Source organism: Phyllobates terribilis, unplaced genomic scaffold (genome assembly GCF_046119375.1).
Source record: "Phyllobates terribilis strain yellow unplaced genomic scaffold, ASM4611937v1 Scaffold_1__5_contigs__length_1240528914, whole genome shotgun sequence".
NCBI lineage: Eukaryota > Metazoa > Chordata > Amphibia > Anura > Dendrobatidae > Phyllobates > Phyllobates terribilis.
In genome coordinates this window covers 1,190,983,816-1,191,008,257 of record NW_027362761.1, presented here as the reverse complement: position 1 = coordinate 1,191,008,257, position 24,442 = coordinate 1,190,983,816, and the positions used below count along the sequence as shown (strand labels likewise).

General features: G+C 54.6%; 1 protein-coding gene across 2 annotated transcripts in view; it reads left to right on the top strand.

Moving 5' to 3' along the window:
- The window catches only part of LOC141163961 (uncharacterized), a 57,424-nt gene that overhangs the window by 16,507 nt on the left and 16,475 nt on the right, over positions 1 to 24,442 (top strand). For both annotated transcript variants that reach the window (XM_073649192.1, XM_073649191.1), the window contains exons 3-4: positions 17,793 to 17,970; positions 21,384 to 21,766. In XM_073649192.1, coding sequence (XP_073505293.1) covers positions 17,793 to 17,970; positions 21,384 to 21,766 — 561 coding nt within the window. The remainder of the gene's footprint in view (positions 1 to 17,792; positions 17,971 to 21,383; positions 21,767 to 24,442) is intronic.

The following is a 24,442-nucleotide window of genomic DNA, read 5'->3' as shown; positions in this document are numbered from 1 at the left end:
TATCAAAATAAACAATACCGTACAGCATTCTGATAGTACATACAGCATCAAAATAAACAATACCGTACAGCATTCTGATAGTACATACAGCATCAAAATAAACAATACCGTACAGCATCCTGATAGTACATACAGCATCAAAATAAACAATACCGTACAGCATCCTGATAGTACATACAGCATCAAAATAAACAATACCGTACAGCATCCTGATAGTACATATAGCATCAAAATAAACAATACCGTACAGCATCCTGATAGTACATACAGTATCAAAATAAACAATACCGTACAGCATTCTGATAGTACATACAGCATCAAAATAAACAATACCGTACAGCATCCTGATAGTACATACAGCATCAAAATAAACAATACCGTACAGCATCCTGATAGTACATACAGTATCAAAATAAACAATACCGTACAGCATTCTGATAGTACATACAGTATCAAAATAAACAATACCGTACAGCATCCTGATAGTACATACAGCATCAAAATAAACAATACCGTACAGCATCCTGATAGTACATACAGTATCAAAATAAACAATACCGTACAGCATTCTGATAGTACACACAGTATCAAAATAAACAATACCGTACAGCATCCTGATAGTACATACAGCATCAAAATAAACAATACCGTACAGCATCCTGATAGTACATACAGCATCAAAATAAACAATACCGTACAGCATCCTGATAGTACATACAGCATCAAAATAAGTGTTGTCATGCAGAATACATCAGACCCGCTCACTCTTCCTGTAGAGACAAAAACCCGCCCCCACTTACTATGAGACAAAAACCCGCCCCCACTTACTATGAGACCCAGACCCACCCCCCCCACTTTCTATGAGACCCAGACCTGCCCCCCACTTACTATGAGACACAGACCCGCCCTCCACTTACTATGAGACCCAGAGCCGCCCACCACTTACTATGAGACCCAGACCCGCCCCTGACTTACTATGAGACCCAGACCCGCCCCCCACTTACTATGAGACAAAAACTCGCCCCCGCTTACTATGAGACCCAGACCTGCCCCCACTTACTATGAGACCCAGACCTGTCCCCACTTACTATGAGACCCAGACCTGCCCCCACTTACTATGAGACCCAGACCTGCCCCCACTTACTATGAGACACAGACCTGCCCCCCACTTACTATGAGACCCAGACCCGCCCCCCACTTACTATGAGACAAAAACCCGCCCCCACTTACTATGAGACACAGACCCGCCCCCCCACTTACTATGAGACCCAGACCCGCCCCCCACTTACTATGAGACGCAGACCCGCCCCCCACTTACTATGAGACAAAAACCCGCCCCCACTTACTATGAGACCCAGACCCGCCCCCACTTACTATGAGACCCAGACCCGCCCCCCACTTACTATGAGACACAGACCCGCCCCCACTTACTATGAGACCCAGACCCGCCCCCCACTTACTATGAGACCCAGACCCGCCCCCCACTTACTATGAGACCCAGACCCGCCTCCACGTACTATGAGACACAGACCCGCCCCCACGTACTATGAGACACGGACCCGCCCCCCACTTACTATGAGACCCAGACCCGCCCCCCACTTACTATGAGACAAAAACCCGCCCCCACTTACTATGAGACACAGACCCGCCCCCCCACTTATTATGAGACCCAGACCTGCCCCCCACTTACTATGAGACGCAGACCCACCCCCCACTTACTATGAGACAAAAACCCGCCCCCACTTACTATGAGACCCAGACCCGCCCCCCACTTACTATGAGACACAGACCCGCCCCCAACTTACTATGAGACACGGACCCGCCCCCACTTACTATGAGACACGGACCCGCCCCCACTTACTATGAGACACAGACGCGTCCCCACTTACTATGAGACACGGACCCGCCCCCCACTTACTATGAGACACAGACCCGCCCCCCACTATGAGACACAGACCCACCCCCCACTATGAGACACGGACCCGCCCCCCACTTACTATGAGACCCAGACCCGCCCCCCACTTACTATGAGACCCAGACCCGCCCCCCACTTACTATGAGACACAGACCCGCCCCCACTTACTATGAGACACAGACCCACCCCCACATACTATGAGACAAAAACCCGCCCCCACTTACTATGAGACAGAGACCCGCCCCCCACTTACTATGAGACCCAGACCCGCCCCGCACTATGAGACCCAGACCAGCCCCCCACTTACTATGAGACACAGACCCGCCCCCCACTATGAGACACGGACCCGCCCCCCACTTACTATGAGACACAGACCCACCCCCCACTTACAATGAGACACAGACCCGCCCCCCACTTACTATGAGACCCAGACCCGCCCCCCACTTACTATGAGACACAGACCCGCCCCCCACTTACTATGAGACACAGACCCGCCCCCCACTTACTATGAGACACAGACCAGCTCCCCACTTACTATGAGACACAGACCAGCTCCCCACTTACTATGAGACACAGACCAGCTCCCCACTTACTATGAGACACAGACCCGCCCCCCACTATGAGACACAGACCCGCCCCCCACTATGAGACACGGACCCGCCCCCCACTTACTATGAGACACAGACCCGCCTCCCACTATGAGACACAGACCCGCCCCCCACTATGAGACACGGACCCACCCCCCACTTACTATGAGACACAGACCCGCCCCCCACTTACTATGAGACACAGACCCGCCCCCCACTTACTATGAGACACAGACCAGCTCCCCACTTACTATGAGACACAGACCCGCCCCCACATACTATGAGACAGACCCACCCCCCACTTACTATGAGACCCAGACCCGCCCCCCACTATGAGACCCAGACCCGCCCCCCACTATGAGACCCAGACCCGCCCCCCACTATGAGACACAGACCCGCCCCCCACTATGAGACACAGACCCCCCCCACTATGAGACACGGACCCGCCCCCCACTTACTATGAGACCCAGACCCACCCCCCACTTACTATGAGACACAGACCCGCCCCCCAATTACTATGAGACACAGATCCGGCCCCCACTTACTATGAGACACAGACCCGCCCTCCACTTACTATGAGACACAGACCCGCCCCCACTTACTATGAGACCCAGACCCGCCCCCCCACTTACTATGAGACAGAGACCCGCCCCCACTTACTATGAGACAGAGACCCGCCCCCCACTTACTATGAGACCCAGACCCGCCCCCCACTTTGAGACCCAGACCCGCCCCCCACTTACTATGAGACAAAGACCCGCCCCCCACTATGAGACACAGACCCGCCCCCCACTATGAGACACGGACCCGCCCCTCACTTACTATGAGACACAGACCCACCCCCCACTTACAATGAGACACAGACCCGCCCCCCACTTACTATGAGACACAGACCCGCCCCCCACTTACTATGAGACACAGACCAGCTCCCCACTTACTATGAGACACAGACCAGCTCCCCACTTACTATGAGACACAGACCCGCCCCCCACTTACTATGAGACACAGACCCGCCCCCCACTTACTATGAGACGCAGACCAGCTCCCCACTTACTATGAGACACAGACCCGCCCCCACTTACTATGAGACACAGACCCACCCCCCACTTACTATGAGACCCAGACCCGCCCCCCACTATGAGACCCAGACCCGCCCCCCACTATGAGACCCAGACCCGCCCCCCACTATGAGACACAGACCCGCCCCCCACTATGAGACACAGATCCACCCCCCACTATGAGACACGGACCCGCCCCCCACTTACTATGAGACCCAGACCCGCCCCCCACTTACTATGAGACACAGACCCGCCCCCCACTTACTATGAGACACAGACCCGACCCCCACTTACTATGAGACACAGACCAGCTCCCCACTATGAGACAGAGACCCGCCCCCCACTTACTATGAGACACAGACCCGCCCTCCACTTACTATGAGACACAGACCCGCCCCCCACTTACTATGAGACCCAGACCCGCCCCCCACTTACTATGAGACACAGACCCGCCCCCCACTATGAGACCCAGATCCGCCCCCCACTATGAGACACAGACCCGCCCCCCACTCTGAGACACAGACCCGCCCCCCACTCTGAGACACACACCCGCCCCCCACTATGAGACACGGACCCCCCCCCACTTACTATGAGACTCAGACCCGCCCCCCACTTACTATGAGACCCAGACCTGCCCCCCAGTTACTATGAGACACAGACCCGCCCCCCACTTACTATGAGACCCAGACCTGCCCCCCACTTACTATGAGACACAGACCCGCCCCCCACTTACTATGAGACACAGACCCGCCCCCCACTTACTATGAGACCCAGACCTGCCCCCCACTTACTATGAGACACAGACCCGCCCCCCACTTACTATGAGACACAGACCCGCCCCCCACTTACTATGAGACACAGACCCGCCCCCACTTACTATGAGACACAGACCCGCCCCTCACTTACTATGAGACACAGACCCGCCCCCCACTTACTATGAGACACGGACCCGCCCCCCACTTACTATGAGACACGGACCCGCCCCCCACTTACAATGAGACACAGACCCGCCCCCCACTTACTATGAGACACGGACCCGCCCCCACTTACTATGAGACACGGACCCGCCCCCCACTTACTATGAGACACAGACCCGCCCCCCACTTACTATGAGAAGCAGACCCGCCCCCCACTTATTATGAGACGCAGACCCGCCCCCACTTACTATGAGACGCAGATCGCCCCCCACTTACTATGAGACACAGACCCACCCCCCACTTACTATGAGACACGGGCCTCCCTTCCCTTACTATGAGATACGGGCCGCCCCCTCACTTACTATGAGACACGGGCCTCCCTTCCCTTACTATGAGACACGGGCCGCCCCCTCACTTACTATGAGACACGGGCCTCCCTTCCCTTACTATGAGACACGGGCCTCCCTTCCCTTACTATGAGACACGGGCCTCCCTTCCCTTACTATGAGACACGGGCCTCCCTTCCCTTACTATGAGATACAGGCCTCCCTTCCCTTACTATGAGACACGGGCCTCCCTTCCCTTACTATGAGACACAGGCCTCCCTTCCCTTACTATGAGACACAGGCCTCCCTTCCCTTACTATGAGACACGCGCCTCCCTTCCCTTACTATGAGACACAGGCCTCCCTTCCCTTACTATGAGACACGGGCCGCCCCTTCCCTTAGTATGAGACACGGGCCTCCCTTCCCTTACTATGAGACACGGGCCGCCCCCTCACTTACTATGAGACACGGGACTCCCTTCCCTTACTATGAGACACGGGCCGCCCCCTCACTTACTATGAGACACGGGCCGCCCCCTCCCTTACTATGAGACACGGGCCGCCCCCTCACTTACTATGAGACACAGACCCGCCCCCCACTTACTATGAGACACAGACCCGCCCCCCACTTACTATGAGACACAGACCAGCTCCCCACTTACTATGAGACACAGACCCGCCCCCACTTACTATGAGACACAGACCCACCCCCCACTTACTTTGAGACCCAGACCCGCCCCCCACTATGAGACCCAGACCCGCCCCCCACTATGAGACACAGACTCGCCCCCCACTATGAGACACAGACCCACCCCCCACTATGAGACACGGACCCGCCCCCCACTTACTATGAGACCCAGACCCGCCCCCCACTTACTATGAGACACAGACCCGCCCCCCACTTACTATGAGACACAGACCCGCCCCCCACTTACTATGAGACACAGACCCGCCCCCCACTATGAGACCCAGACCCGCCCCCCACTTACTATGAGACACAGACCCGCCCCCCACTATGAGACACAGACCCGCCCCCCACTATGAGACAGGGACCCGCCCACCACTTACTATGAGACACAGACCCACCCCCCACTTACAATGAGACACAGACCCGCCCCCCACTTACTATGAGACCCAGACCCGCCCCCCTCTTACTATGAGACCCAGACCCGCCCCCCACTATGAGACCCAGACCCGCCCCCCACTATGAGACACAGACCCGCCCCCCACTATGAGACACAGACCCGCCCCCCACTATGAGACACAGACCCGCCCCCCACTATGAGACACGGACCCGCCCCCCACTTACTATGAGACTCAGACCCGCCCCCCACTTACTATGAGACCCAGACCTGCCCCCCACTTACTATGAGACACAGACCCGCCCCCCACTTACTATGAGACCCAGACCTGCCCCCCACTTACTATGAGACACAGACCCGCCCCCACTTACTATGAGACACAGACCCGCCCCCCACTTACTATGAGACACAGACCCGCCCCCCACTTACTATGAGACACAGACCCGCCCCCCACTTACTATTAGACACAGACCCGCCCCCCACTTACTATGAGACACAGACCCGCCCCCACTTACTATGAGACACAGACCCGCCCCCCACTTACTATGAGACACAGACCCGCCCCCACTTACTATTAGACACAGACCGCCCCCCACTTACTATGAGACACAGACCCGCCCCCACTTACTATGAGACACAGACCCGCCCCTCACTTACTATGAGACACAGACCCGCCCCCCACTTACTATGAGACACGGACCCGCCCCCCACTTACTATGAGACACAGACCCGCCCCCCATTTACTATGAGACACGGACCCGCCCCCACTTACTATGAGACACGGACCCGCCCCCCACTTACTATGAGACACAGACCCGCCCCCCACTTACTATGAGACGCAGACCCGCCCCCCACTTATTATGAGACGCAGACCTGCCCCCACTTACTATGAGACGCAGATGGCCCCCCACTTACTATGAGACACAGACCCACCCCCCACTTACTATGAGACACGGGCCGCCCCCTCACTTACTATGAGACACGGGCCTCCCTTCCCTTACTATGAGACACGGGCCGCCCCCTCACTTACTATGAGACACGGGCCTCCCTTCCCTTACTATGAGACACAGGCCTCCCTTCCCTTACTATGAGACACGTGCCTCCCTTCCCTTACTATGAGACACAGGCCTCCCTTCCCTTACTATGAGACACGGGCCGCCCCTTCCCTTACTATGAGACACGGGCCTCCCTTCCCTTACTATGAGACACGGGCCGCCCCCTCACTTACTATGAGACACGGGACTCCCTTCCCTTACTATGAGACACGGGCCGCCCCCTCACTTACTATGAGACACGGGCCGCCCCCTCCCTTACTATGAGACACGGGCCGCCCCCTCACTTACTATGAGACACAGACCCGCCCCCCACTTACTATGAGACACAGACCAGCTCCCCACTTACTATGAGACACAGACCCGCCCCCACTTACTATGAGACACAGACCCACCCCCCACTTACTATGAGACCCAGACCCGCCCCCCACTATGAGACCCAGACCCGCCCCCCACTATGAGACACAGACCCGCCCCCCACTATGAGACACAGACCCACCCCCCACTATAAGACACGGACCCGCCCCCCACTTACTATGAGACCCAGACCCGCCCCCCACTTACTATGAGACACAGACCCGCCCCCCACTTACTATGAGACACAGACCCGCCCCCCACTTACTATGAGACACAGACCCGCCCCCCACTATGAGACCCAGACCCGCCCCCCACTTACTATGAGACACAGACCCGCCCCCCACTATGAGACACAGACCCGCCCCCCACTATGAGACACAGACCCGCCCCCCACTATGAGACAGGGACCCGCCCACCACTTACTATGAGACACAGACCCACCCCTCACTTACAATGAGACACAGACCCGCCCCCCACTTACTATGAGACCCAGACCCGCCCCCCACTTACTATGAGACACAGACCCGCCCCCCACTATGAGACCCAGACCCGCCCCCCACTATGAGACACAGACCCGCCCCCCACTATGAGACACAGACCCGCCCCCCACTATGAGACACGGACCCGCCCCCCACTTACTATGAGACTCAGACCCGCCCCCCACTTACTATGAGACCCAGACCTGCCCCCCACTTACTATGAGACACAGACCCGCCCCCCACTTACTATGAGACCCAGACCTGCCCCCCACTTACTATGAGACACAGACCCGCCCCCCACTTACTATGAGACACAGACCCGCCCCCCACTTACTATGAGACCCAGACCTGCCCCCCACTTACTATGAGATACAGACCCGCCCCCCACTTACTATGAGACACAGACCCGCCCCCACTTACTATGAGACACAGACCCGCCCCCACTTACTATGAGACAAAGACCCGCCCCCACTTACTATGAGACAAAGACCCGCCCCCACTTACTATGAGACACAGACCCACCCCCCACTTACTATGAGACCCAGACCCGCCCCCCACTTACTATGAGACAAAGACCCGCCCCCCACTTACTATGAGACCCAGACCCGCCCCCACTTACTATGAGACACAGACCCGCCCCCACTTACTATGAGACACAGACCCGCCCCCCACTTACTATGAGACACAGACCCGCCCCCCACTTACTATGAGACACAGACCCGCCCCCCACTTACTATGAGACACAGACCCGTCCCCCCACTTACTATAAGACACAGACCCGCCCCCACTTACTATGAGACACAGACCCGCCCCTCACTTACTATGAGACACAGACCCGCCCCCCACTTACTATGAGACACGGACCCGCCCCCCACTTACTATGAGACACGGACCCGCCCCCCACTTACTATGAGACACAGACCCGCCCCCCATTTACTATGAGACACGGACCCGCCCCCACTTACTATGAGACACGGACCCGCCCCCCACTTACTATGAGACACAGACCCGCCCCCCACATACTATGAGACGCAGACCCGCCCCCCACTTATTATGAGACGCAGACCCGCCCACACTTACTATGAGACGCAGATCGCCCCCCACTTAGTATGAGACACAGACCCACCCCCCACTTACTATGAGACACGGGCCGCCCCCTCACTTACTATGAGACACGGGCCTCCCTTCCCTTACTATGAGACACGGGCCACCCCCTCACTTACTATGAGACACAGGCCTCCCTTCCCTTACTATGAGACACAGGCCTCCCTTCCCTTACTATGAGACACGGGCCGCCCCCTCACTTACTATGAGACACGGGCCTCCCTTCCCTTACTATGAGACACAGGCCTCCCTTCCCTTACTATGAGACACGGGCCGCCCCCTCACTTACTATGAGACACAGGCCTCCCTTCCCTTACTATGAGACACAGGCCTCCCTTCCCTTACTATGAGACACGGGCCTCCCTTCCCTTACTATGAGACACAGGCCTCCCTTTCCTTACTATGAGACACGGGCCGCCCCTTCCCTTACTATGAGACACGGGCCTCCCTTCCCTTACTATGAGACACGGGCCGCCCCCTCACTTACTATGAGACACGGGACTCCCTTCCCTTACTATGAGACACGGGCCGCCCCCTCACTTACTATGAGACACGGGCCGCCCCCTCCCTTACTATGAGACACGGGCCGCCCCCCACTTACTATGAGACACAGACCCGCCCCCCACTTACTATGAGACACAGACCAGCTCCCCACTTACTATGAGACACAGACCCGCCCCCACTTACTATGAGACACAGACCCACCCCCCACTTACTATGAGACCCAGACCCGGCCCCCACTATGAGACCCAGACCCGCCCCCCACTATGAGACCCAGACCCGCCCCCCACTATGAGACACAGACCCGCCCCCCACTATGAGACACAGACCCACCCCCCACTATGAGACACGGACCCGCCCCCCACTTACTATGAGACCCAGACCCGCCCCCCACTTACTATGAGACACAGACCCGCCCCCCACTTACTATGAGACACAGACCCGCCCCCCACTTACTATGAGACACAGACCCGCCCTCCACTTACTATGAGATAGAGACCCGCCCCCCACTTACTATGACACCCAGACCCGCCCCCCACTATGAGACCCAGATCCGCCCCCCACTTACTATGAGACACAGACCCGCCCCCCACTATGAGACACAGACCCGCCCCCCACTATGAGACACGGACCCGCCCCCCACTTACTATGAGACACAGACCCACCCCCTACTTACAATGAGACACAGACCAGCTCCCCACTTACTATGAGACACAGACCAGCTCCCCACTTACTATGAGACACAGACCCGCCTCCCACTATGAGACACAGACCCGCCCCCCACTATGAGACACGGACCCGCCCCCCACTTACTATGAGACACAGACCCGCCCCCCACTTACTATGAGACACAGACCCGCCCCCCACTTACTATGAGACACAGCCCCACCCCCCACTTACTATGAGACCCAGACCCGCCCCCCACTATGAGACCCAGACCCGCCCCCCACTATGAGACCCAGACCCGCCCCCCACTATGAGACACAGACCCGCCCCCCACTATGAGACACAGACCCACCCCCCACTATGAGACACGGACCCGCCCCCCACTTACTAGGAGACCCAGACCCACCCCCCACTTACTATGAGACACAGACCCGCCCCCCACTTACTATGAGACACAGACCCGCCCCCCACTTACTATGAGACACAGACCCGCCCTCCACTTACTATGAGACACAGACCCGCCCCCCACTTACTATGAGACCCAGACCCGCCCCCCACTTACTATGAGACACAGACCCGCCCCCCACTATGAGACCCAGACCCGCCCCCCACTATGAGACACAGACCCGCCCCCCACTATGAGACACAGACCCGCCCCCCACTATGAGACACAGACCCGCCCCCCACTATGAGACACGGACCCGCCCCCCACTTACTATGAGACACAGACCCGCCCCCCACTATGAGACACAGACCCGCCCCCCACTATGAGACAGGGACCCGCCCACCACTTACTATGAGACACAGACCCACCCCCCACTTACAATGAGACACAGACCCGCCCCCCACTTACTATGAGACCCAGACCCGCCCCCCTCTTACTATGAGACACAGACCCGCCCCCCACTATGAGACCCAGACCCGCCCCCCACTATGAGACACAGACCCGCCCCCCACTATGAGACACAGACCCGCCCCCCACTATGAGACACAGACCCGCCCCCCACTATGAGACACGGACCCGCCCCCCACTTACTATGAGACTCAGACCCGCCCCCCACTTACTATGAGACCCAGACCTGCCCCCCACTTACTATGAGACACAGACCCGCCCCCCACTTACTATGAGACCCAGACCTGCCCCCCACTTACTATGAGACACAGACCCGCCCCCACTTACTATGAGACACAGACCCGCCCCCCACTTACTATGAGACACAGACCCGCCCCCCACTTACTATGAGACACAGACCCGCCCCCCACTTACTATTAGACACAGACCCGCCCCCCACTTACTATGAGACACAGACCCGCCCCCACTTACTATGAGACACAGACCCGCCCCCCACTTACTATGAGACACAGACCCGCCCCCCACTTACTATTAGACACAGACCGCCCCCCACTTACTATGAGACACAGACCCGCCCCCACTTACTATGAGACACAGACCCGCCCCTCACTTACTATGAGACACAGACCCGCCCCCCACTTACTATGAGACACGGACCCGCCCCCCACTTACTATGAGACACAGACCCGCCCCCCATTTACTATGAGACACGGACCCGCCCCCACTTACTATGAGACACGGACCCGCCCCCCACTTACTATGAGACACAGACCCGCCCCCCACTTACTATGAGACGCAGACCCGCCCCCCACTTATTATGAGACGCAGACCTGCCCCCACTTACTATGAGACGCAGATGGCCCCCCACTTACTATGAGACACAGACCCACCCCCCACTTACTATGAGACACGGGCCGCCCCCTCACTTACTATGAGACACGGGCCTCCCTTCCCTTACTATGAGACACGGGCCACCCCCTCACTTACTATGAGACACGGGCCGCCCCCTCACTTACTATGAGACACGGGCCTCCCTTCCCTTACTATGAGACACAGGCCTCCCTTCCCTTACTATGAGACACGTGCCTCCCTTCCCTTACTATGAGACACAGGCCTCCCTTCCCTTACTATGAGACACGGGCCGCCCCCTCACTTACTATGAGACACGGGCCGCCCCCTCCCTTACTATGAGACACGGGCCGCCCCCTCACTTACTATGAGACACAGACCCGCCCCCCACTTACTATGAGACACAGACCAGCTCCCCACTTACTATGAGACACAGACCCGCCCCCACTTACTATGAGACACAGACCCACCCTCCACTTACTATGAGACCCAGACCCGCCCCCCACTATGAGACCCAGACCCGCCCCCCACTATGAGACACAGACCCGCCCCCCACTATGAGACACAGACCCACCCCCCACTATAAGACACGGACCCGCCCCCCACTTACTATGAGACCCAGACCCGCCCCCCACTTACTATGAGACACAGACCCGCCCCCCACTTACTATGAGACACAGACCCGCCCCCCACTTACTATGAGACACAGACCCGCCCCCCACTATGAGACCCAGACCCGCCCCCCACTTACTATGAGACACAGACCCGCCCCCCACTATGAGACACAGACCCGCCCCCCACTATGAGACACAGACCCGCCCCCCACTATGAGACACAGACCCGCCCCCCACTATGAGACAGGGACCCGCCCACCACTTACTATGAGACACAGACCCACCCCCCACTTACAATGAGACACAGACCCGCCCCCCACTTACTATGAGACCCAGACCCGCCCCCCACTTACTATGAGACACAGACCCGCCCCCCACTATGAGACCCAGACCCGCCCCCCACTATGAGACACAGACCCGCCCCCCACTATGAGACACAGACCCGCCCCCCACTATGAGACACGGACCCGCCCCCCACTTACTATGAGACTCAGACCCGCCCCCCACTTACTATGAGACCCAGACCTGCCCCCCACTTACTATGAGACACAGACCCGCCCCCCACTTACTATGAGACCCAGACCTGCCCCCCACTTACTATGAGACACAGACCCGCCCCCCACTTACTATGAGACACAGACCCGCCCCCACTTACTATGAGACACAGACCCGCCCCCACTTACTATGAGACAAAGACCCGCCCCCACTTACTATGAGACAAAGACCCGCCCCCACTTACTATGAGACACAGACCCACCCCCACTTACTATGAGACAAAGACCCGCCCCCCACTTACTATGAGACACAGACCCGCCCCCACTTACTATGAGACACAGACCCGCCCCCACTTACTATGAGACACAGACCCGCCCCCCACTTACTATGAGACACAGACCCGCCCCCCACTTACTATGAGACACAGACCCGCCCCCCACTTACTATGAGACACAGACCCGTCCCCCCACTTACTATAAGACACAGACCCGCCCCCACTTACTATGAGACACAGACCCGCCCCTCACTTACTATGAGACACAGACCCGCCCCCCACTTACTATGAGACACGGACCCGCCCCCCACTTACTATGAGACACGGACCCGCCCCCCACTTACTATGAGACACAGACCCGCCCCCCATTTACTATGAGACACGGACCCGCCCCCACTTACTATGAGACACGGACCCGCCCCCCACTTACTATGAGACACAGACCCGCCCCCCACATACTATGAGACGCAGACCCGCCCCCCACTTATTATGAGACGCAGACCCGCCCACACTTACTATGAGACGCAGATCGCCCCCCACTTAGTATGAGACACAGACCCACCCCCCACTTACTATGAGACACGGGCCGCCCCCTCACTTACTATGAGACACGGGCCTCCCTTCCCTTACTATGAGACACGGGCCTCCCTTCCCTTACTATGAGACACGGGCCGCCCCCTCACTTACTATGAGACACAGGCCTCCCTTCCCTTACTATGAGACACAGGCCTCCCTTCCCTTACTATGAGACACGGGCCGCCCCCTCACTTACTATGAGACACGGGCCTCCCTTCCCTTACTATGAGACACAGGCCTCCCTTCCCTTACTATGAGACACGGGCCGCCCCCTCACTTACTATGAGACACAGGCCTCCCTTCCCTTACTATGAGACACAGGCCTCCCTTCCCTTACTATGAGACACGGGCCTCCCTTCCCTTACTATGAGACACAGGCCTCCCTTTCCTTACTATGAGACACGGGCTGCCCCTTCCCTTACTATGAGACACGGGCCTCCCTTCCCTTACTATGAGACACGGGCCGCCCCCTCACTTACTATGAGACACGGGACTCCCTTCCCTTACTATGAGACACGGGCCGCCCCCTCACTTACTATGAGACACGGGCCGCCCCCTCCCTTACTATGAGACACGGGCCGCCCCCCACTTACTATGAGACACAGACCCGCCCCCCACTTACTATGAGACACAGACCAGCTCCCCACTTACTATGAGACACAGACCCGCCCCCACTTACTATGAGACACAGACCCACCCCCCACTTACTATGAGACCCAGACCCGGCCCCCACTATGAGACCCAGACCCGCCCCCCACTATGAGACCCAGACCCGCCCCCCACTATGAGACACAGACCCGCCCCCCACTATGAGACACAGACCCACCCCCCACTATGAGACACGGACCCGCCCCCCACTTACTATGAGACCCAGACCCGCCCCCCACTTACTATGAGACACAGACCCGCCCCCCACTTACTATGAGACACAGACCCGCCCCCCACTTACTATGAGACACAGACCCGCCCTCCACTTACTATGAGACAGAGACCCGCCCCCCACTTACTATGACACCCAGACCCGCCCCCCACTATGAGACCCAGATCCGCCCCCCACTTACTATGAGACACAGACCCGCCCCCCACTATGAGACACAGACCCGCCCCCCACTATGAGACACGGACCCGCCCCCCACTTACTATGAGACACAGACCCACCCCCCACTTACAATGAGACACAGACCAGCTCCCCACTTACTATGAGACACAGACCAGCTCCCCACTTACTATGAGACACAGACCCGCCTCCCACTATGAGACACAGACCCGCCCCCCACTATGAGACACGGACCCGCCCCCCACTTACTATGAGACACAGACCCGCCCCCCACTTACTATGAGACACAGACCCGCCCCCCACTTACTATGAGACACAGACCCACCCCCCACTTACTATGAGACCCAGACCCGCCCCCCACTATGAGACCCAGACCCGCCCCCCACTATGAGACCCAGACCCGCCCCCCACTATGAGACACAGACCCGCCCCCCACTATGAGACACAGACCCACCCCCCACTATGAGACACGGACCCGCCCCCCACTTACTATGAGACCCAGACCCGCCCCCCACTTACTATGAGACACAGACCCGCCCCCCACTTACTATGAGACACAGACCCGCCCCCCACTTACTATGAGACACAGACCCGCCCTCCACTTACTATGAGACACAGACCCGCCCCCCACTTACTATGAGACCCAGACCCGCCCCCCACTTACTATGAGACACAGACCCGCCCCCCACTATGAGACACAGACCCGCCCCCCACTATGAGACACAGACCCGCCCCCCACTATGAGACACAGACCCGCCCCCCACTTTGAGACACAGACCCGCCCCCCACTATGAGACACGGACCCGCCCCCCACTTACTATGAGACACAGACCCGCCCCCCACTTACTATGAGACCCAGACCTGCCCCCCACTTACTATGAGACACAGACCCACCCCCCACTTACTATGAGACCCAGACCTGCCCCCCACTTACTATGAGACACAGACCCGCCCCCACTTACTATGAGACACAGACCCGCCCCCACTTACTATGAGACAAAGACCCGCCCCCACTTACTATGAGACAAAGACCCGCCCCCACTTACTATGAGACACAGACCCACCCCCCACTTACTATGAGACCCAGACCCGCCCCCCACTTACTATGAGACAAAGACCCGCCCCCCACTTACTATGAGACCCAGACCCGCCCCCACTTACTATGAGACACAGACCCGCCCCCCACTTACTATGAGACACAGACCCGCCCCCCACTTACTATGAGACACAGACCCGCCCCCACTTACTATGAGACACAGACCCGCCCCCCACTTACTATGAGACACAGACCCGCCCCCACTTACTATGAGACACAGACCCGCCCCTCACTTACTATGAGACACAGACCCGCCCCCCACTTACTATGAGACACAGACCCGCCCCCCACTTACTATGAGACACAGACCCGCCCCCACTTACTATGAGACACAGACCCGCCCCCCACTTACTATGAGACACAGACCCGCCCCCGCTTACTATGAGACACAGACCCGCCCCCCACTTACTATGAGACACAGACCCGCCCCCACTTACTATGAGACACGGGCCGCCCCCCACTTACTATGAGACACAGACCCGCCCCCACTTACTATGAGACACAGACCCGCCCCTCACTTACTATGAGACACAGACCCGCCCCCACTTACTATGAGACACAGACCCGCCCCTCACTTACTATGAGACACAGACCCGCCCCCCACTTACTATGAGACACGGACCCGCCCCCACTTACTATGAGACACGGACCCGCCCCCCACTTACTATGAGACACAGACCCGCCCCCACTTACTATGAGACGCAGACCCGCCCCCCACTTATTATGAGATGCAGACCCGCCCCCACTTACTATGAGACGCAGATCGCCCCCCACTTACTATGAGACACAGACCCACCCCCCACTTACTATGAGACACGGGCCTCCCTTCCCTTACTATGAGACACGGGCCGCCCCCTCACTTACTATGAGACACGGGCCGCCCCCTCCCTTACTATGAGACACGGGCCGCCCCCTCACTTACTATGAGACACGGGCCTCCCTTCCCTTACTATGAGACACGGGCCTCCCTTCCCTTACTATGAGACACGGGCTGCCCCCCACTTACTATGAGACACAGGCCTCCCTTCCCTTACTATGAGACACAGGCCTCCCTTCCCTTACTATGAGACACAGGCCTCCCTTCCCTTACTATGAGACACAGGCCTCCCTTCCCTTACTATGAGACACGGGCCTCCCCTTACTATGAGACACGGGCCGCCCCCTCACTTACTATGAGACACGGGCCGCCCCCTCACTTACTATGAGACACGGGCCTCCCTTCCCTTACTATGAGACACGGGCTGCCCCCCACTTACTATGAGACACCTGGCTGTCTGTGCTGCTAGAGAAGGATTACACTTAACAACAGGCAGTGGCGAACAGGTCACACAGAAGAGAGACACCTAGTGGTCAGCACTTTGGAAGGATTTTTCATGGTTTAGACCAGTGTTTCCCAAACTCCAGTCCTCACTGACCCCATCAGCTCATGTTTTCAGGATTTTCTTAGCATTGGCCAGGTGGTGGAAGTATCATCAAGGCCTCAGTAATTCTCTTAGCTGTGCAGCACTATGGAAATCCTGAAAACATGACTTGTGGGGGGCCGTGAGGACTGGAGTTTGGGAAACACTGGTTTAGACAATATAATATTTAAATAAAGCTATTTGCAGATTGTCTATCACATTATTTATCAATCAAGTTGTCTGAAAGTACAGCAACCATTTAAAGCTAAACCCAACAAACCTTGACTTCTTTTATTTTTATGACAACACTTCCTGCCCCCTTCTGCTGGAAACTCCGGGATGCCGGGCTTCTTAGTAACTAATACTAATCTAACTATAATTTTCCTAGCAAGAATAAAAAAAAAAATATTGGGTGTTCATTATGACAACGCTAAGCTGTCTGAGCAGGGAACCTGGAAGTTTTGTCATGGGGACATATTTATTAAACACAGTAAGTCTGGTCACTGTTAATGGGCGATACATACATATTTTACAGGAGAGACTGAACGCTTATGTGAGAAATCAGGGCAATAGGAGCACGGTGCTGGATTTCTATCTAGACCTGAGCAGAAGTGACGACTGGGTGAACCATTTCATAACCGCTCTAGAACACTGCGGATATTTGGAACTCGCCCAAAAGTTTCAAAAGGAATATTCTTCTCATCGTCCCAGATGTAAGTAAAACTGTCAGGACATATGAAGACTGGCATTGAAATCCCTGCACCATTTCTGTATCCCTTGGCAGGAAAGCGAAGCGACAAAAACTTCGTGTTTTTTACTTGCGTTTTCGGTGCAGATTTTTCCACGCTCATTAATAGGCGTGAAATCTGCAGCAAAAACACTGAAAGAATTGACAAGCGCAGATTTCATTCTGCAAGTCACAAATAAGCAACGTGTGCATGAGACTTCAGGACCCTCACTTTGCGCGGACTAAGAATTCCTTCAGGTTTTGTATCAAATCTGTACTACAAAAATGCAGCAAAAACGCAACGTGTGCACACAGCCTAAGGGTACGGTCACACCTTGACTATTTGCAGCAAGTAAACAGCGTATTGGCAGGAAAAACGCCGCATAACATTTTTTATGCAGTAAGTAATAAAAATGCCTTAAAACATTCTCTCTCTCATTATTCTGGCATTTGGCAAATATTAAAAATGATGGTAGTCCTAATTGACCTAAAACGGGAAAGGTTTATTCTGATTTCATGTCAGATATTGAGAAAAACAACATGCAGATGTGTCTGTTTATACAGTGTATGGAAACTTCTGGTTTCAACTGTAAGTACATACAGTGTGTGCGTATATACACTGCTCAACAAAATAATGGGAACACTGAAATACCCCCTCCTAGATGTGAATGAATGAAATCTTCTCATTGAATACTTTGTTCTGTACAAAGTTGAACGTGCTGACAACAAAATCACACAAAAATCATCAATGGAAATCACATTTATTAACCAATGGAGGCCTGGATTTGGAGTCACCCCCAAAATTATAGTGGAAAAACACACTACAGGCTGATCCAACTTTGATGTAATGTCCTTAAAACAAGTCAAAATGAGGCTCAGTATTGTGTGTGGCCTCCACGTGCCTGTATGACCGCCCTACACCGCCTGGGCATGCTCCTGATGAGGCTGAGTATTGTGTGTGGCCTCCACGTGCCTGTATGACCTCCCTACAACGCCTGGGCATGCTCCTGATGAGGCTGAGTATTGTGTGTGGCCTCCACGTGCCTGTATGACCTCCCTACAACGCCTGGGCATGCTCCTGATGAGGCTGAGTATTGTGTGTGGCCTCCACGTGCCTGTATGACCTCCCTACAACGCCTGGGCATGCTCCTGATGAGGCTGAGTATTGTGTGTGGCCTCCACGTGCCTGTATGACCTCCCTACAACGCCTGGGCATGCTCCTGATGAGGCTCAGTATTGTGTGTGGCCTCCACGTGCCTGTATGACCTCCCTACAACGCCTGGGCATGCTCCTGATGAGGCTCAGTATTGTGTGTGGCCTCCACGTGCCTGTATGACCTCCCTACAATGCCTGGGCATGCTCCTGATGACGTTGCGGATTTTCTCCTGTGGGATCTCCTCCCAGACCTGGACTAAAGCATTCGCCAACTCCTGGACAGTCTGTGGTGCAACGTGACGTTGGTGGATGGAGCGAGACATGATGTCCCAGATGTGCTCAATTGGATTCAGGTCTGGGGAACGGGCGGGCCAGTCCATAGATTCAATGCCTTCATCTTGCAGGATCTGCTGACACACTCCAGCCACATGAGGTCTGGCATTGTCCTGCATTAGTAGGAACCCAGGGCCAACCGCACCAGCATATGGTCTCACAAGGGGTCTGAGGATCTCATCTCGGCACCTAATGGCAGTCAGGCTACCTCTGGCAAGCACATGGAGGGCTGTGCGGCCCTCCAAAGAAATTCCACCCCACACCATTACTGACCCACTGCCAAACCGGTCATGCTGAAGGATGTTGCAGGCAGCAGATCGCTCTCCACGGCGTCTCCAGACTCTGTCACGTCTGTCACATGTGCTCAGTGTGACCCTGCTTTCATCTGTGAAGAGCACAGGGCGCCAGTGGCGACTTTGCCAATCCTGGTGTTCTGTGGCAAATGCCAAGCGTCCTGCACGGTGTTGGGCTGTGAGCACAACCCCCATCTGGATGTCGGGCCCTCATGCCACCCTCATGGAGTCGGTTTCTAACCGTTTGTGCAGACACATGCACATTTGTGGCCTGCTGGAGGTCATTTTGCAGGGCTCTGGCAGTGCTCTTCCTGTTCCTCCTTGCACAAAGGCGGAGGTAGCGGTCCTGCTGCTAGGTTGTTGTCCTCCTACGGCCCCCTCCACGTCTCCTGGTGTACTGGCCTGTCTCCTGGTAGCGCCTCCAGCCTCTGGACACTACGCTGACAGACACAGCAAACCTTCTTGCTGCAGCTCGCATTGATATGCCATCCTGGATGAGCTACACTACCTGAGCAACTTCTGTGGGTTGTAGAGTCCGTCTCATGCTACCACGAGTGTGAAAGCACAACTAACATTCAAAAGTGACCAAAACATCAGTCAGAAAGCATTGGTACTGAGATGTGGTCTGTGGTCCCAACCTGCAGAACCACTCCTTTATTGAGGGTGTCTTGATAATTGCCAATAATTTCCATCTATTGTCTATTCCATTTGCACAACAGCATGTGAAATTGATTGTCAATCAGTGTTGTTTCCTAAGTGGACAGTTTGATTTCACAGAAGTTTGATTTACTTGGAGTTATATTCTGCTGTTTAAGTGTTCCCTTTATTTTTTTGAGAAGTGTATAATAATATCCAGAATCGTAAAAGTTAGTCACCCTCCTTTTCATGGAACGTAGCTAAGAAAATGTAAAAGATAAAAAATCAACTCATTTACTGTCTCCACATGCACAAATGTCTAAACTAATAATACATCATATTTATCCTGTACGATGAATGGCAAGATGGAAAAAAATATAAATGGCAGAATTGCAATTTTTTGGTCACTTTGCCTGCCTCCAAAAAATGGAAAAAAAAATCGGAAAGTCGTATAGATCTCAAAATGGTTATGGTAAAAACTGCAGCTTGTCCCTTAAAAAAAAGTCTATCGACTCTTGGAACATTTTTGTAAGTTTTTTTTATGTAGTAGTAAGTTTAGAAAAGTTTATATATTTTTTTGTTTTTCTCATATACATATTGACCCATAGGACAAAGCCAACTTGTCATTTGTACTATAAAGTGAACTCAATAAAAACCAAAACAAAATAAATTGGGAGAATTGCTTTTCTTTAAATTCTTTCCACATTATATGGTCAAATGAAAGGTATCATTCCAAACTGTAACTCGTACTGCCAAAAATACGCTCTTGTGTGTCGAGGAAAAATAAACAAGTTATGACTCTTCGAAAAATGGGAGAAAAAAAAACAAAACCTGGCCTCATCTAGACTAGTTTAAGAGTAACTCAACCAGGAACCTATCCAAGTCATCACAGCAATTCTAAAGTAACAACATTAATCGACATAATTAAATCTTTACCAACCCTATAGCTATATGTACTGGTATATATATCTTCTTTTTGCAGCTTCAGTCTCTTCTCCTCGATCACTTCCTCCATCTTTGAGTAATCACAACAAGCAACCACCACAGGAAAGTCCAGAATGCACCTCGAGCCTCCCAGGACCGATTCCCCCATCATCGCAGGACACACAACCAGGTCCATCAACAAAACCGATGCAGCCTGAGCGGGAGAAGAGTCCGAGTTCAGCATCCGGACAAAGCCATGAGTTTAGAAGCCTTCCATGTGACCCACCAGCTCGCCCAAGAGCCACCCTTACCCAAGGCGTTTCCGAACCTATACAGTTGGACAGAAGAACATTAAAAGATAAGATGTCCAGAAACCCAGTCCCGGAAACATCTCCATATCAGTCCGTACCATTTGAGGGTGATACCGAAGCTTTTCAGAAGGTAGGTTCCTCCATACCCCATTGTCTGAAGAACATCTCACTGCAAAGTTGTGGACCCATTGTATAAAATGCCATGAGTATAGGTGGTGCCAAGGCGGCAATCACTCCGAGGCACTGGTGCAACGGGGAAACGCCAAGACTGCTTTGTCACATAAGTGACTTTAGCACCTTTATTCCATAGGTGTATATATATATATATCAAGTAGCAAATTCAGCTATACTCACCACCGCAGGTTCAGTGCTGTCTTTCTGCCGATGTGCTGCCATGACAGTCAGCATGAGACTGTGAGACTGCTAAGCTAAGAGATTGGCTGCAGCGGTCATTAGCATTATGATCGTGATGTTATCTCAGCAGCCTGCCAACAAAGACTTTATATTGCGGGTCTTATGGGGTGTTCCTCATATACGGCAGTTCTTGTCGGGTTTACCCAGTATATGGCGGGTCTTGTGGTGTGTTGCTGGTATAATGCAGTTCTTGTGGGTTGTTCCTGTTATATGTCAGGTCTTTTGGAGTGTTCCTGGTATACGGCAGGTTTTGTGGGATGTTCTCGGTAAACAGTAGGTTTTGTTGGGTGTTTCCTGCTATACGGCAGGTCTTGTGGGGTGTTTCCTGCTATACGGCAGGTCCTGTGGGGTGTTTCCTGCTATATGGCAGGTCCTGTGGTGTGTTTCCTGCTATACGGAGGTCTTGTGGGGTGTTTCCTGCTATACGGCAGGTCTTGTGGGGTGTTTCCTGCTATATGGCAGGTCCTGTGGTGAGTTTCCTGCTATACGGCAGGTCTTGTGGGGTGTTTCCTGCTATACGGCAGGTCTTGTGGGGTGTTTCCTGCTATATGGCAGGTCCTGTGGTGTGTTTCCTGCTATACGGAGGTCTTGTGGGGTGTTTCCTGCTATATGGCAGGTCTTATGGGGTGTTTCCTGCTATATGGCAGGTCCTGTGGTGTGTTTCCTGCTATACGGAGGTCTTGTGGGGTGTTTCCTGCTATACGGCAGGTCTTGTGGGGTGTTTCCTGCTATATGGCAGGTCCTGTGGTGTGTTTCCTGCTATACGGAGGTCTTGTGGGGTGTTTCCTGCTATATGGCAGGTCTTATGGGGTGTTTCCTGCTACAAGGCAGGTGTAGTGGATGTTTCCGGCTATACGGCAGGTGTAGTGGGGTGTTTCCTGCTATACGGCAGGTCTTGTGGGGTGTTTCCTGCTATATGGCAGGTCCTGTGGTGTGTTTCCTGCTATACGGAGGTCTTGTGGGGTGTTTCCTGCTATATGGCAGGTCTTATGGGGTGTTTCCTGCTATATGGCAGGTCCTGTGGTGTGTTTCCTGCTATACGGAGGTCTTGTGGGGTGTTTCCTGCTATACGGCAGGTCTTGTGGGGTGTTTCCTGCTATATGGCAGGTCCTGTGGTGTGTTTCCTGCTATACGGAGGTCTTGTGGGGTGTTTCCTGCTATATGGCAGGTCTTATGGGGTGTTTCCTGCTACAAGGCAGGTGTAGTGGGATGTTTCCGGCTATACGGCAGGTGTAGTGGGGTGTTTCCTGCTATACGGCAGTGGGGTGTTTCCAGCTATACGGCAGGTTTTGTGGGGTGTTTCCGGCTATACGGCAGGTCTTGTGGGGTGTTTCCTGCTATACGGCAGGTCTTGTGGGGTGTTTCCTGCTATATGGCAGGTCTTGTGGGGTGTTTCCTGCTATATGGAGGTCTTGTGGGGTGTTTCCTGCTATATGGTAGGTCTTGTGGGGTGCTTCCTGCTACAAGGCAGGTCTTGTGGCGTGTTTCCGGCTATACGGCAGGTGTAGTGGGGTGTTTCCAGCTATACTGCAGGTGTTGTGGGGTGTTTACGGCTATACGGCAGGTCTTGTGGGGTGTTTGCTGCTGTACGGCAGGTCTTGTGGGGTGTTTACGGCTATACGGCAGGTCTTGTGGGGTGTTTCCTGCTGTACGGCAGGTCTTGTGGGGTGTTTACGGCTATACGGCAGGTCTTGTGGGGTGTTTCCTGCTGTACGGCAGGTCTTGTGGGGTGATTCTGGCTGTACGGCAGGTCTTGTAGGGTGTTGCCAGTATACCGAAGGTCTTGTGGGATGTTACAAGCATATGGCACATGTTATGTGGTGTTCCCGGTATACAGCAGGTCTTGTTTCGTGTTCCTAGTATATGGCAGGTCTTGTGGAGTGTTCCTGGTATACGGCAAATGATGTGGGATGTTCCCGGTTTACAGCGCGTCTTGTATAGTGTTCCTGTACTCTAGATGTTGTAAGGTGTTCCGGTATATGGCAGGTCTTGTAAGTTATTATTAGTATACGGCAGGTCTTGTATGGTGTTCCCGTGATGCAGAAGGTTTTTTGGGGTGTTTCCAGTATATGGAAGGTCTTATGAGGTCTTCAGGGCATACAGCAGGTCTTGTGGGGTGTTTCCGGTGTACAGTGGATCTTGCGGGATGTTCTTCGTATATGTTACATCTTGTGGGGTGTTCCCAGTATATGACAGGTCTTATGGAGTGTTCCTGGTATACAGTGAGTCTTGTGAGATGTTCACAGTATACGAAAGGGCTTGTGGGATGCTCCAGTAAATGGAAGATCTTGTGAGATGAGGGCATATTCCTCTTATTCCACTCGTCAAAAAAAAGGAAGGCACTAGACGGTGATATTTCTCTCAGTGTCTCCAGATACTGGTTATTTCCAGA